General features: G+C 38.7%; 1 protein-coding gene across 11 annotated transcripts in view; it reads left to right on the forward strand.

The window, feature by feature from the left end:
• Positions 1–1,804: 1,804 nt before the first annotated feature.
• DLC1 (DLC1 Rho GTPase activating protein) overlaps positions 1,805–14,882 on the forward strand; it is a 341,009-nt gene continuing 327,931 nt past the window's right edge. For 10 of the 11 annotated variants that reach the window (XR_005599260.1, XM_039541306.1, XM_039541310.1 and 7 more), the window contains exon 1: positions 1,805–2,961. Coding sequence is in view for 10 of the 11 variants with exons in the window: in XM_039541306.1 (XP_039397240.1) it covers positions 1,906–2,961 (1,056 nt within the window). In the remaining variant the exon portion in view is untranslated. The remainder of the gene's footprint in view (positions 2,962–14,882) is intronic. The other variant, XM_039541303.1, reaches the window with a different exon arrangement.

A 14,882-nucleotide genomic window follows, 5' to 3' on the forward strand; every position in this document is an offset into this window, starting at 1 on the left:
GCAGAATCATCCTCTTACTACCAAATTTTGCCTGTGAAAATAGTTTTGGTGCTGTGCATTTTTTAGGGGACGAGAGGGACTTGCCTGGCTATATGTTCTTTCCATCTTCCTCCACCTCCTACACGCTATTGACTTGTGCCGGATTTCTGTTACCCTATGACTATATTTTCCTTTTAAGTACAAACTTCCACAAAGTTGGAAAACATGCCATCCTAAAAAGAAATTGAAGATCTCAGGATGTAAACAAATCCATTCTAAAAGTCACTTTGTCAGGGCATAATTTACAGAGACTCATCTGCACAGTCATAATTCTGCATTTCTTTCAAACAGCCTACTTTTATACCTTCAGGCATGTGATTTGTCAGGACAGCCTTGTGGGCAATCTGAGCTTGCTGTAGTGGACTGAAATGACCCAGAACAAACTCGGTAGTTAATCTTCTTTATTGGTGATATCAATAAGCAGATTTGTGCTAAGTGCTGACAGTTCTTATGTAGGGAGTGAAAAGTAGAAGTGTCTGCTCCTTGAACCTGCAATGTTTTACAGCCCAGTTGTTTTGTTTCATTATTTGATAAAGAACTCGTTGCTCTGTCTTGTATTATATGCATAATTTAAATAGCTGTAACGTATTTCCTTTGCCCAATGGTTCATATGGTTAAATGTCAAAACGAATAGATGAATGTACGTATGTTGCCATCTAAACTATCAGATACAAGGACCAATTGGGGAACCCTTACTTGCACTGGCCAATGCTCACTCATGAGAGTAACCTTACTGATCTCAGTGGGGCACTTAAGTGAGTAAGCACTCACCAATGGGTAAGGGACACAATCCGACTAATAGAGCTTTAGGGGATTTGTAAAAGATGTCTTAGTTAAAATTTAAGCAAATGCTCATTAAAATAGCAGAGCGCTATAATGACTAAGGCCCTGATCTTTCAGTATGATGCACACAGCTGATCTATCTCCCTGCACAGAGCCCAGTTGAAGTTGTGGGACTCAAGGGTTCATTCATGTGAATGACAATGACAGACTATGGCTTGATCTGGTATATGGCCACTAATAAACCACATTTTCCTTCAAATTCTAGAGCTACTTGAAGTGAGAAATATGCCAGAAAGTTACATTATTTTTCCCTGATTGTTGAGGTTTTAGCCCCTGTAAGGGCCCAGTCCTGAAAACTCTTCTGGATGTAATACTTACTACTGTAACTAGTCTCATTGGAACCAATTAAACTGCTCATATTAATAAAAATGACAGCGAGTAAATGGCTGCAGGATTGGGCTGAAATTTAGCAGCACAATAAAGAGAGGTTTATAACATTTGTGAAATTCTGAATAATCATCAACTTCAGATCCAAGTCTTCAGACAGTAACCGGAGGTCTGCACTAAATGGGTTTCTTTTCATGAAGAAGAAATGCAAACTTACTTTGTGTTCTAGGAGTCACAAGATTTAATACACTTTATAACCATGGAAATGGATATCTTATGACGGAAATAGTGAAGAGAGACACATTGTCAAAATCTGGCCCATGAAGCCAGTTGTCTGTCCATTAGCTTGTTTATACCATTTCTGTTTGCTTGATATTGGAGAGTAATCAGAAAGTAAGCCATGCTAAATCATAGCTGCCATCAAGTTTGTATGATAACTATTAAAGCTATTTCACAAAACATCCTTTTACATTCCTCCCTTCCAACACCATGCTCTTATCTTTGCTTTTACATTTTTGTTTCAACTGTTCCTACTCTTGTCTTTCTTAGAGTTGAATCAATAACCCAATCTCTCTCATTTCTTACAGATGTTAAAATGATGAAACTCTCTCTCCCTCTGGAATTCACTGCAGTCATGACATCTCCTCTGGTCCTGTATAGAATGTATCTCGCAGCCTGTTGCTGAACTGTTATGACATGTCTCTAGCAATCAGAAAGAGAAGCTGGGAAGAACATGTGACCCAGTGGATGGGCTTGCCTTTTAATTCTGTTGAGTATAATACAGCATGTCGTCATGGACTTGTAGCTGATAACTTTCAAGCAAGTATGGAAAAAGATGAAGTTTTGAATGTGGACAGGAAAGAAAAATGTGCTTCTTTACCAGACTGCTGTCATGGTGGAGAACTGATTGGCTTCCCTGCAAAGCTGCTTAGCAACATTTCAAAAGAGGTGGATGAAAATGATAACCATGAGGATGAGGAGCATTTTCTTTCTTTGGAGGCCAGCACAGAAACTTTGGTCCATATTTCTGATGGTGATGATGATGACATTTCAAATCTCTGTTTGGATAAAGTTAACCACCAGTTCACTATTGGAAGGAAACTAACAGATGAAGAGCAGAATTTAGGAGGAGCAGGCTCCTTAACAAATATGGTAGCAATGATTAAAACAAACAGGGAATCTAATATTTCTGAAACTATAGGAGATATTGATGAACCTGACTATGACACAGTCCCCAGCGAAGAGAAGGAAGAAGAGGACATTTGTGGCAGTATTGGGAAAAGCCTGGAGCTTTGTAATTATAAAGGCTTAAATGAAGTAATAGATGCCCCACGAGAAAATCTCTCCAGTTCTCTGAATGTGAAGGAAATTATGCCTGAGAAACAGCTGCTTCATACTGCTGTAATTGCACAACAGCGTAGGAAATGTGATGCTCCTAAAGATGGGCATGAAAAGGCTGACTATAATGTGGTCCAGGGTGAGTTTTCTCCTGGTCTGTATACTGGCAGTGGTAGACAACCATTCTCAAAAGCAGACTCTAGCAACTACCTTATGCAATCTCCTCTCAGTTCCCATATAATGTCCATGGAAAATGGACTGGATGAAAGTGGTTACACAGAATCTCAAGTGGTTCCTGAAAAAAAATGCCTTACAAATATCAGTCTAGTGGAAGGCACGCAATGTTTACATTTGAAGGATAATCTGTCGACCCATGAATCTACAGACAATCAAGTGAAACTGCGCAAAAGAAAGGTAGGATATACACAAATTACGGGGTTTGGTTTCAGTTTTTGTCAGCTTTCTCATGTAATCTCATGGCTGATTTATTGAAGCAGTAAGGTAAATATCACTCAGAATGTTGTGTAGATGCCAGGTGTTGCATCTGCGAAACAATTTGGAAACATGCCACAGGGATGTAAACTCATTTTTAGATCTGAAAATTATTGTAGTGTTTGTTTGTTGTTTGGGATTTTTTTCTTTGCTAGTACCAAATATCAGAGGTGGTCTTTAGATATAAGTGATGTCTGCAGCTATATAGGACCTTTGTTTAAAAGGGATGGGGAGGAAAATGTTACAAACTTGTAAAAGAAATTCTAAAATGTCTATATTACTGGTGCTGTGAAGTACAGGGAACAGCTATTTGAGTTCCAGCAAAGCCCCATGAGCAAGTTCTCATAAAAAATGTAGCTGGTATGAAGATAGCAGAAGCTCTTGATGCTTTCAGACTGAGAGCAACAAGAGAACTTCACTGGCTCTTCAGACAGGGGAAAAGAGAATAATTCCAAAACTGTAAGGGCCAGATCCCACTACCCCAGCGGGAGCAAAACTCCCATTGACTTCCATAGGAGGGTTTTGCTGATCATGGGCCTGCAGGATTGGGCCCTAAGTCTGTTTCTCTGGCTGTGTTGCTTAGGGCTTGTCTATGCAGTGTATTAGTACAAGGGTGTGAATTCCAATGCACTCTAGCCTGCTGCACATTAGCTGGCTGGCGTGGGTCTTGGTGGGGTTCATTAACAGTTCCCTAGTGTGTGATAATTTACTCCTGTTTCAAATCATACCACATTAATGCACATTACATAACTTTTAGTTAGTGCCAACAGGGTCCACACAGTACAAGTAGCACATGACACCCTCCTAGTGCAGACTAATGTACAGTGTAAACAAGCCCTTATTCTCTCTATCCAATACCTATGTCATATTGGTGGTTCTTCTCTCTGCGTATCTATCTGCTAACATCCGCAATGAACAATAATGCCAAGCTCCTCTTGTCTTTTTTTTCAGAAATCTGGTTTCTATAAAATTGTGGTTTTACCATCAGACACGATCTTCAGTGTCTCAGTGGTTGTTTCACTAAATCACAACCTCTGAAGCATGAACCAGCATGTCCAAACTGCTGTATGCCAACACAGCATCCTGAGTTGCGGCTATCACTCCCTTGTGTACACTGTTTGGTAACATTAACACTCAGTAAGATTTTGTTATGGTTGGAAGCTATATGTAGCTTTTACAAAAGGCTCTAGAAACTCACATATCCAGTCTTGCTTTAGAGTCAATGCTGTACTTCATAACTCTGTAATGACTGTTATATTGATTTAAAGTCACAGTATTTGTGACTTACCTCTATTACTCCACTCTTTCCATTTTATTTCTCTCTGACCCACCATAGTTACCCCTGAAATCCTTACAATATCACATTTAGGCATCTATATATGTGAGTGTTTGTATATCACACTTGGATATGCTGCCTTTTTTATTTCCATGGGTGATATCACTGCATTGATTCATTAGCATTGGCTGGTGCAATTCTCAGCAATTCTGCGTTCAGTATATTACTTCTGGGATATGTGTTATTCAAGTGGTAATAGCTGTCAGTTGGCAGATAAGCCACACAGTAAAGAACTGATTTCCATAGACTTTGAATAATCATTTTTTTCCCAAATGCAGTTGCTAATTTTGGTGTGTATATAATTTATTCAGCTAAACAGATTAGTTTTGAAGCATATGTATATATTCATATTGTTTGAGACCATATCATTATTTTAAGATAATACAGTGTATGATTAGTAATGCCCACAATGGGATTTCAATGCAATGTGATCTGATTAAGATGCTTCCAACTGACATATATGCACATATACTAGTCTATGTGCAATAGGAGTATGCTGAATACTTTTTAAATGCAGTATGCAGCATGAGTATACTTGTGGTTTGTGGTTGCTACAATAGGTATTTTAAAAAGCAAGAATCTTTAAAGATCCCAGTAATACTGCAGTGGAGTATGGTGGCAATTGAGAAATTGTGGGAAGGCAAGCAAGAGAACTAGAGAAAGGGAGCAAGCCAAGAGGCTGTTGGAGAGGAGAATGGAAAATGTCTCGGGGGAAGTGGCAGCCACATGGAAGGAAGGAACCAGAAGTCGTATGCATGAGGAAAGTGAAAAGGGTTGTGTTCCAAAGAGTGAGGGAGCTTGGAGGTTGTTGTTATTATTATTATTACTATTTATTATTATTTATTAGGTTTTGCGGGGGAGAGCCAATGGAAGCCTGCTTCAAGCGACTTTTTTTAACCTGCCTTTGAAAAGGTTTGGTTAAAGGGAAGAGGTCTGATCTGCTGCTGCTTCCCAGTATGAATATTCTCACTCTCTCTAGATGTGCAGGTCCCTTTGCTAACAGTGTTTCTGCCTTGATGGTTTTATCATTTAAATCTAATCTTATAATATTTTACAAGGATGATATTGCCCATCTCTAGGGACAACAATCGCTAATAAAAATGTGCCATGTTTCTAAGCTGACACTGAAAACCACTTTTATAACTAGAACAAAACACTGGAAAGAAAACAGACTTGAAACTGAATCCAACCATAAAAGTCAAGTGTTTGCTTTGCAGTGGCTGGGAGACTTAAGGGATTGGTAATGGGATACAGGGCCTTTTCTCTCAAGATCAGCAGGTCAGCCTCGTCTAAATACTGCAGTTAAGGACTAACACACACCACTAGCCGTGGATGTTTGCTGTCCAATATGAAATAAATGTGATGGTCTCAGTCCAGTGCCCAATAAATAAGTGTCCACATCACTAATAATAAAATAGATACTTAGGGCCAGATTTTTAAAGATATTTAGGCACCTAGGCACTTTCAAAAATTCCACTAGTCCCCTATTTGCTTCTATGGATATCTAATTATGTTTAGAAATTTTGCCCTTACTGACATAAGATATCGCACTCTCAAGTGAGAGGCCAAAGAATGTATGGGCATGGCAAGTGAACTACCCTCTCTCTTCCAGAGATGCTCCCTGCTTGTCCAGGTTGAAGCACCCTAGGGTGACGGAGTGGGGAATCTTGTTCTGCTGTTGCCTGTGCTATATCGGCTCTGTAAATAAATACAGGGTCTCAGCCTCCAAGGCTGCCAGTCAGGTACATCTCACCAGCACTAACTTCCATCTTAATAATTTGCTTTGACTATGACAGACATGTATTGTCACAGTTTCACTCACTGAAGATGCTTGAACTGGACCCCCCCATGTTATAAATGGAAAGGAGCTGCCATTATGGCATTCTTCATGACTCTGGAAATTGCTTTTTCCCTTGACTCATCAGAGCTCATATTTTTAGCCTGTTTTCTGATGGAGGTTTGCTGAGCAATAGCAGGTGCCTTTATTGTTATGGCAGTAGTTATACAATGTTTAAGTTGCATGGCAGCTAATTAGTATGATATTTGAGTAGTTTTATTGTGTGTTGTGTTGAGTGTGTGGCTTATTATGTAGGGGCATCCAAAACGTAGGACTGATGTTTATTAGCAGCATTGCATATCAAAAGAATAAATGATTGAATATGCATTGTGAGACTAACTAGTCCCACTGTATGTCTGCACGGGGTAAAGAAAAACATGGTAATTGTTTGAACCCATTTTTATAGTGGTTTGAGAACACAGTACATCCTACTTATCCAAATATCTGAGGAGATGCCCAAACCTTTGGGTTATTCAGTTCAATGTCAGGCCAGACTTTGAGGTGTTCTCTCAGTGTTGGAGGACCCTGGGGACATGCTTCAAGACCTGCTTTGGCCAGTACTTTCAGCTCTGATACTTCCCTCTGGAACTTACAAGGTTGGAAGGGCAGTAACTTCAGTTCAGGTTACAGTTGCATAATCTCTTTTGTGTAGCATTGCAAGACTTAAGCTACTCTTATGTGGAACATAAGAGCTCGGCAAGCTCAGAAATTCAGTTAGACCTCATGGGAGATATGTGACATTTGGTAAATTGACAGTGGGTTAACGAGATTTTGAATAACAAAGAATATCGCCTGTGGAGTTATGAGACTCTTGACCATAGCCATGCTGTAAAATCCATGTCTTCTCAGGCTGTACAATACCTGCTATAAACAGAGACAGATCTGAGACAAGTATATGGAATGGATCAGACCGGGAGCTGTAGAAAGTTATGGGTGGTTTAAGAGATGACTAAACTGAACAGTTTTGTCTTGTATATTTTTTTTCTTCAGTCTCTCTCTAAAACATACACCACCAGCAATGAAATTTGCCTGCATACACACATCTCTAATTGGGGTGTAGAATTGCAGTCTCCAGAGATTTTTGCCTTAGGCTGACAAATGAGGTGCCCTTCAAATTACCACCATATTAGACCAATAATGGAGCATAAGTAGGAGATCTTATTACAGTTGACTGTTCAGAACTGGACTATGGAGGAAAAAAAGAATGTAGGTTTCTGTCTCAAGAGAAAAAAATGTGATTGTCATCACAAAATCTATAAAGTGTGGAAACATTTATTCTTCATGGGAGACCACAATGCATTTGTGTAAATTAATATTATTACCTTCCTGGCAGTGGCATACCAGAAGCAGGTACTGGCTACTTGTTGTCATAGCAACAGCTCCAGTTTTGTAGCATTTCCTCTTCAATTAAGTGTTTCAAAATAAGGCTGGCTCCAAGGGTTTGGCATTTTAACAAATGGAAAAAGCTTTTAAAAAACAGTGGGATGCAGAATAGAATAAGAATGTTTGTTTTTATTCTACATTTATGCCCAGCATAATCAAAAACGTTTATATCCCTTTGAAAATCTCACCCCAGGAATACAACTATAGCTACAGCACAGATTGGCATATGTATTATTGATCTAAGAGACAGAAAAAGCACAAAAGGTGGAGGCCTAGAATTATGGAATAAATTTTCAATAGCGGGGACCACAAATGAGTGCATATGCATCCAATCACCACACATCCCTGCCCTTTCCCCATGTGCATATGAAAATGGAGTAATGATGCCAACAAACTGGTACTTAGCAGAGCGCTTAAATAGCATATTTCATTTTCAAAGGACTTTTCCAAGATAACAAAGCTAAATTTAGATTGGTGTTCAATAACCTGATTTGGGCATAAATGCAGCTTTGCATAAGCAAATTCAGGGCATTTCAGGTGTGCTTGCAATTTTGTAGGCACACATGTTATGTCTTGGTTTGACCCCATATTTAAAAAGTATTTACCACGAGTAAAACCTTCAGAAGTGCTTAAGTCCCATTTTAAAAAATGACTTAGATATCAGAAGTCTGTCTCATAGAAAGTAAATGGGACTTAGGCTCATGAGGTCCAGATTTTTAAAGGCACCTAAAGATGCAGGCAGGCACTCAGTAGGATTTTCAAAATCATACATGCCCTAACTCACTTCTGAAAATGGGAGTTAGCTGTCTGAGATATTTAAGCCTTGCAATGCTAAGGGGAACAATGCCTAAATACCTTTTTATTTTTTTTAAATTTTGGCCTGAGTGCCTAAGTCACTTTTGAAAATGGGACTTAGACTCTTAAATTACTTAGGTACTTTTCAAACTTTTACCCTAAATTACCCTAAATTATTGAAAGAAAGAAACTGAATAATGACAAGGCTAAATACAAAACATTATGGATGAGAGACATGAAGATGAAAACAAAGAAGAAACTGCAGTAAGCTTCTCTTACAGAACAGATCTTGGCTTGATGAAGAGCAAGACAAAAATGATGGGACCAACTTTGAATCTAGAGGATACAATATATACGGGGGACTTTAGCCAGAGCCATCTATGTATTCTAATTTACCCTTTCATAGTGCATTACTGGCTGATCCATTCAGAACCCTAGTAAGAGAAGAAACCATTTTATATCTACTATGTTTCGTTTTTTTTTAACTAAGAGGGAAACTGACTCAAGAATGAGAGTCAAATAGGAAAGATTATGTGCTAGAGAAATGTCTTTGTATGAGAGTAAGGAGTGGGTTCATAGAGCAGAGAAATGTAATGATGGTATGTTTTTATAAAGTAACGGATAATTGAAATCCAGCAAACAGAGCATAAAGAAGGAGTATTAAAATCCATAAGTGTCCAAGAAGCTAGCAGCTCATAGTAGGGTGACCAGATAGCAACTGTGAAAAAACGGGACAGGAGGTGGGGGGAAATAGGCGCCTATATAAGAAAAAGTCCCCCAAAATGGGACTGTCCCTATAAAAACAGGACATCTGGTCACCCTAGCTCATAGTAGATTGTAAGTTAAAAAAGGCAAGAGGCACTAGGCAGCAATGTCAATGTAAAAGAGAAATCCTATTTATTAGAGATTAATGAAGTTGGCTGCATGAAAGATTGTTCATAGATCTGATAGCAAAAGAAAATACTGGGAACAGAGAAAGAGAAGGGGGGAAAAGCCTAGGACAGGGGTCGTCAAACTTTTTGGCCTGAGGGCCACAGTGGGGTTGCACAACTGTATGAAGGGCCAGGTAGGGAAGACTGTGCCTCCCCAAACAGCCTGGCCCTGCCCTCTATCCCCCCGCTCTCACTTCCCACCCCCTGACTGCCCACCTCAGAATCTCTGACCCATCCAACCCCCACTGTTCCTTGTCCCCTAACCACCCACTCTGGGGACACCTGCCCCCTATCTAACCCCCCTGTTCCCTGTCCCCTGACTGCCCTCCTGACCCCTATCCACATCCCTGCCCCCCAACAGGCCCCCTGGGACTCTCACTTCCTGTTCCCCATCCCCTGACCGTCCCCCCAGAACCTCTGCCCCATCCAACTGCCTCCTCCTCCCTGACTGCCCCTCAGGATCTCCCTCTCTCTTACCCAACCCGGCTCCCTGCCCCTTACCAGCAGCAGGAGCTCATAGCCATGACACCCGGCCAGAGCCAGCTGTGTGGCCCAGTGGAAGTGGCAGGCCAGAGCGCAGCCCGTGCGGTGGCGTGGCTGCGGGAGAGGAGGGACAGCAGGGGAGTGGCTGGAAACTAGGCTCCCTGGCCGGGAGCTCAGGGGCTGCGCAGGATAGTCCCGTGGGCTGGATGTGGCCCACAGGCCATAGTTTTCCCACATCTGGCCTAGGAGATAGCATGCATGCGCGTGCGTTCGTTCTCTTTCTCCCCCCCCCCACCCCCCCCACACACATATTCTGATTGTACAAAAGTCCCAGAGGAAATCCAGCACACAAGACGGTATACACCCTGGGGTAAATCTGGGCTGCCATGGTAAAATTTAGTTTAAGACCAAATTTTCAGAAAATGCCAGGTATAATTACACACCCAAATGAACTGTTACACATCAAAATAGTCAATTGCACATGCAGTTGCTGAGGCTGTGTCCTCAGCTGTGGTAATGTTATATGTACATGTGCATGTATTTGCACTTGTAACTACAGGCCATTTTCTGAAAATCTGGGATTTATAATTATGCATCCCTCAAAATACTTCTCATAATGCTCTATAAACTGGGTTGTGATGATTTGAAGAAGGGATGGGTAAACTGTTGAGAAGAAAATACAAAAAACACCACTGCACTGAAAAAACAGTGCCCTGGCATCTCAAACCAGTGCTTCCAGAAGGTTCTGAAACATATAACTGTTTCATTGTTTTAAAGTTTCATAAACTCTGTACAGCCACAATCTACAATTGCTTCGTTACCTTGAGGACAGCTATTCCCATGATATTTCTGGACCATCCCAAAGCAGGATCATTTGGAAATCTTCTAAGAATAGGTTTTCTTCTGAGACTTTTAGACTGGGTTCAGATAGTTCAGATAAATTTTGGATCAGTGTTTGAACTCTTGATTGTTTATCCAACTTGAACATGAACTCTGAACCTGTTGAGGCTTGCTTAAGTCATTTCTAATGTGAAGCTTCTGTCTCACTATATAGGCTATTATTTGTGCCAAATTTGTAAGCTTGACAAGATTAGAGAGGGTGAGAGGAAATACTGGTTAATTTGCTGTGCTCAATTAAATGAAATACCAGCTTAATAACTATTGACTCTAGGAAGAGTAACTGATGTATTGCACCTGAGTACCCTAAAATGTTTGAGAGATAAGGTAGGTGAGGTAATATTTTTTATTGGACCAAATCCTGTTGGTGAAAAAGACAAGCTTTTGAGCTACACAGAACTCTTCTTCGGGTCTCAGGTCTACCTGAAATGCTTGTCATTTCAGCAGTGTTCCTTTTTAAGTATAGTTATAGCCTAGAATACTGCTTTGGAGGAAGAGTCTGCTTCTTTTTAACTAGACTCAAGCAAACTATATGCAGTGAACAATTTATCTGATTAATTCTTCTCCATTTCTGTTACCAAATCATTTGGGATCAGATGTCACTTTTATCAAAGTTGTTGGGTATATGAAATTATTGGATGAATGGGTTATGGAAACAAATTTCAGTGTATGAATAGTTCTTTATTATTTACTGTGCCTGTTTCTTTCAATATTTGCAATTCACTCTTAATGATGTAACAGTTTCCCAGAATGGTCCCACATGCTCAGTGCTCATGTCTGGCAGTAAACTTACCAAACTGTCTGAGTCCCACAGCCAGGAGACTACCTAATATACACATTGGTATTCACTGGAGCTGACCGGAGAATAGAAATTCTGTTTTGTGGAGCATTTCTAGATGTCAAAAATATTGGATTTTTTTCTAATTTGGTACTAAACCCAAAATTTCAAAATTCTACACAAAAAAGAATTTCTGAACAAAAAATTAGTTTTGGATTAATTTATTTTGATGTTGACTATTTTATAATACAACATTTTTAATTTTTTGAAACTAAAAGTAGTTTCAAAAGGAAGAAAATGAACATTTGGTTTCAAAAGTTATTAAAATAGGATGTTTTAACATTGTTGGAACTTTTTTCTTTTCTACCAAACAAAACTTCAGTCAAACTGGCAAGATTTCATAAAGGATTTTGATTTCAACAGAACTGTGTTTTCCAGTGGAAAACTATTCAGTCCAAGTTTTTCTGACTTACTCTAATATTTACGTTACCTCTATTATTCACATATCTTTCAGTGACCACTTACAGTGATCACCATTAGAAAGTAAACATATATTCCAGGTATTGCCAGACAGTGCTATCTGACATGTCAAGTCATTTCTATTTTAAATGTAGTGTGGTAATAAAGGTAATAATAATAATAGCACTTGTAGACAGAGGGACCACATTTTATTGTAGTGGAAAGTATTGGATTGAGACTTTGGAGATCTAAGTTCAATTCCCAGGTCTGCTGCTGTTCTTTGTACCTCAATTCCCCATTTCTAAAATGGGGATATTAGCACTTCCTCTCTCAAACCATTTGTCTATTTAGCCTGACTGTCAGGTCTTTGGTGTAGGAACTATCTCATGTTTTTGTATGGTGTTCAGCACAATAGGGCCCTGATTGAAGTATCACAATGCAAATAAAATAATGGCAAATGATAACTTGTTAATGGTGCAGTGTGAATTTAAGCACAGTGAAGATCAATGAAGGGTAGGAAGAAACCGCAAATGCTCTTTCACTGACGCTAAGCTCCTACAAGAGAGCATATGAGAGTATGCATAGGAGCACTATGAAACTCTTAAGCTGGGAATTGGAACATGAGTGATAACTGTGTCCTTATTTGGCTAAAGGGAATTGAATTTATCCTTTTCTGAGACTCAGACTGGAATTGTTGGACTCTGTGTGTCAGCTAGGGGAATATGATATCTGCAGACCTAATGTATTTCAATGGATCTCCTTGGAACATTAGATGTTCACATTAGATGTATACACTTCTCACAATTCATGTTTACCTCCAAAACAAAACAAAACAAAAACAAAAACTTTAAAGTTTTAAGAAAACACTCATAATGCTAATATTATGATGGAACATTCCAACAAAGGGAAAAATAGTAGACTTGCCAGCCAGTCACATTTGCAGTTTCTGAGGGTTGCAAGAGAGACTGTTCTTTAAAATAAAAGTACTACAAAATATTGAGCATCCTGAGTTGTCATGGGGTGACACCAGTTCTGCAATATTAAGTATCAAACTGTCTAAGTTTATGCATGCATAGTCCCTTTGTCTTCAATGGGTTTGCTCATGTTCTTAAATCTGGGAATACCTTGCTGAATCCAGTTCTTAGAGATGATTTTTAATCTTGTACTAAAGTGATCCCTTCTACAGAAATGTCAAAAAAAATACCTGGTAAAAGAAAAATTACTTACCAGTTAATGTTGGTTTTCATTTCTATTAATTCTGCAGAGTCACATGGCACCAGAGATGCACATATCACAAGAATGGGCATTTGCAAAGGCATATTTAAATTGAGGTCATAGAAGTAATATTCACACCATTCAGACTAAATCTTTTCTATTTTGAGCTTGGCATTAGAGGCAAGTTTTTGTGATGTTTGCTAAGAATATGGCAAATCTAAATGCTAACAATTGCTACATCTATTTTTAAAAGTGGAAGCCCAAATAAGGAAGAATTTGTTCACTGTGTACAATTCAGATATTACTTTTTGTTATGTTTTTTTACCTCTATCATTAATTTTCATTTTTTCTACTTAGTTTTCTAAGTTGTTGGGAAAGCTTAAGGAATGGATTCTTTTCCCCTTTGGCCCAAAACTGACAATAACATTAGCCTGAGTTATACACAGGAACCTTTACAATATTCAGAGTTGATTAGACATCCCAAGTTATAAGCTCTGAGAGGGCAATTGCTACTGGTGTAGTCTCAAAGCTATATTTTGCAGTATCTAGCACAGATGTGCAACTGTTATTGAAGTGTACTGTTGCTTCACCACAAAGAATTTGCTGCATTGCATATTACCATTAAACAGCTATAATTTTAAAGGCATCAGTCAGAATCTGGCAACAGCTACAAGTAAAGCAAACTTAATATTATAACACATTTTTTAAAATGAAATGAAACATTTTATTCTTTTTTGAATATTATTAAAATGTTTGCTTACTTCCTAAATTTATCCAGCCAATATTGCAGGCAAGTTACAGAAGTATAAAGTAACTTGACTACAAAATTAGTTGAAACTAAAATAAAATAATTTCTTTAATTTTTCCACAGTAACCACTTGAATTACTAGAATTTATAGGGCAGGGGATCAAGCTTGTAATATAATTAGACTGCCATGTAATTTTTCCCTTGTAGCTTGCATAAAACATGTATCATAAATATTATCTCTGTCCACTTGGAAGCTAAGAACGCTTTCCCACAAACAACCGTTGTGTTTGGATTGAAGTCTGATGGATTCCAAACAATCTGAAAAGTATTTAAAACAAGCTCTGAACAGAAAGCAGTCATTAATGGGATGATTGCCAGGCCATTACAGTATAACCTTTATGCAAATTTTACTTTGACACATTTTTGTGACAGTGTTGAGCTATAAATTTTAGAGGCTGCCAATTTTGTCTAGACTGCAAAGAAAGAGCCATGAAATGACTATTGCACATCAAGTTATGCATCAGTCAAGTTTCAGCTGCCTAAAATGGTAATAAATGTATTTGTATTTGTATTTATACACAGTTTGCAGGTCACACACCAGCATCCACTGAAGTGAGACTAGGAATTTCCAGTGATCAATATATTGAGCTATTCTTTAACATAATTCTAAAGACTTTTTCCTGTGTGGAAAGATTCCATAGGAAGAAAATTTAAATACATTTAAAAGCGGTCAGTCCAGATCTATAATGACTAAAGGTTTGACTGTTTGGGGTTTATGTGAATTAAGTTATCAGTCTTATTTCTTAAGACTATACTAAGTCAAAATATTTGTTTGTTTAAGTTGCATGTGAAAATGACTGAGGCCCCAATTCAGCAAAGTCGTTATGCATGTGCTTAACGTTAATCGCCTAGAGAAGTCCCACTGATTTAATTTGAGTTGGATCTACTCAAAGTAATAGTGGCTACCATATGCACATAAC

Source organism: Mauremys reevesii, linkage group 5 (genome assembly GCF_016161935.1).
Source record: "Mauremys reevesii isolate NIE-2019 linkage group 5, ASM1616193v1, whole genome shotgun sequence".
In the NCBI taxonomy this organism is placed as follows: domain Eukaryota; kingdom Metazoa; phylum Chordata; order Testudines; family Geoemydidae; genus Mauremys; species Mauremys reevesii.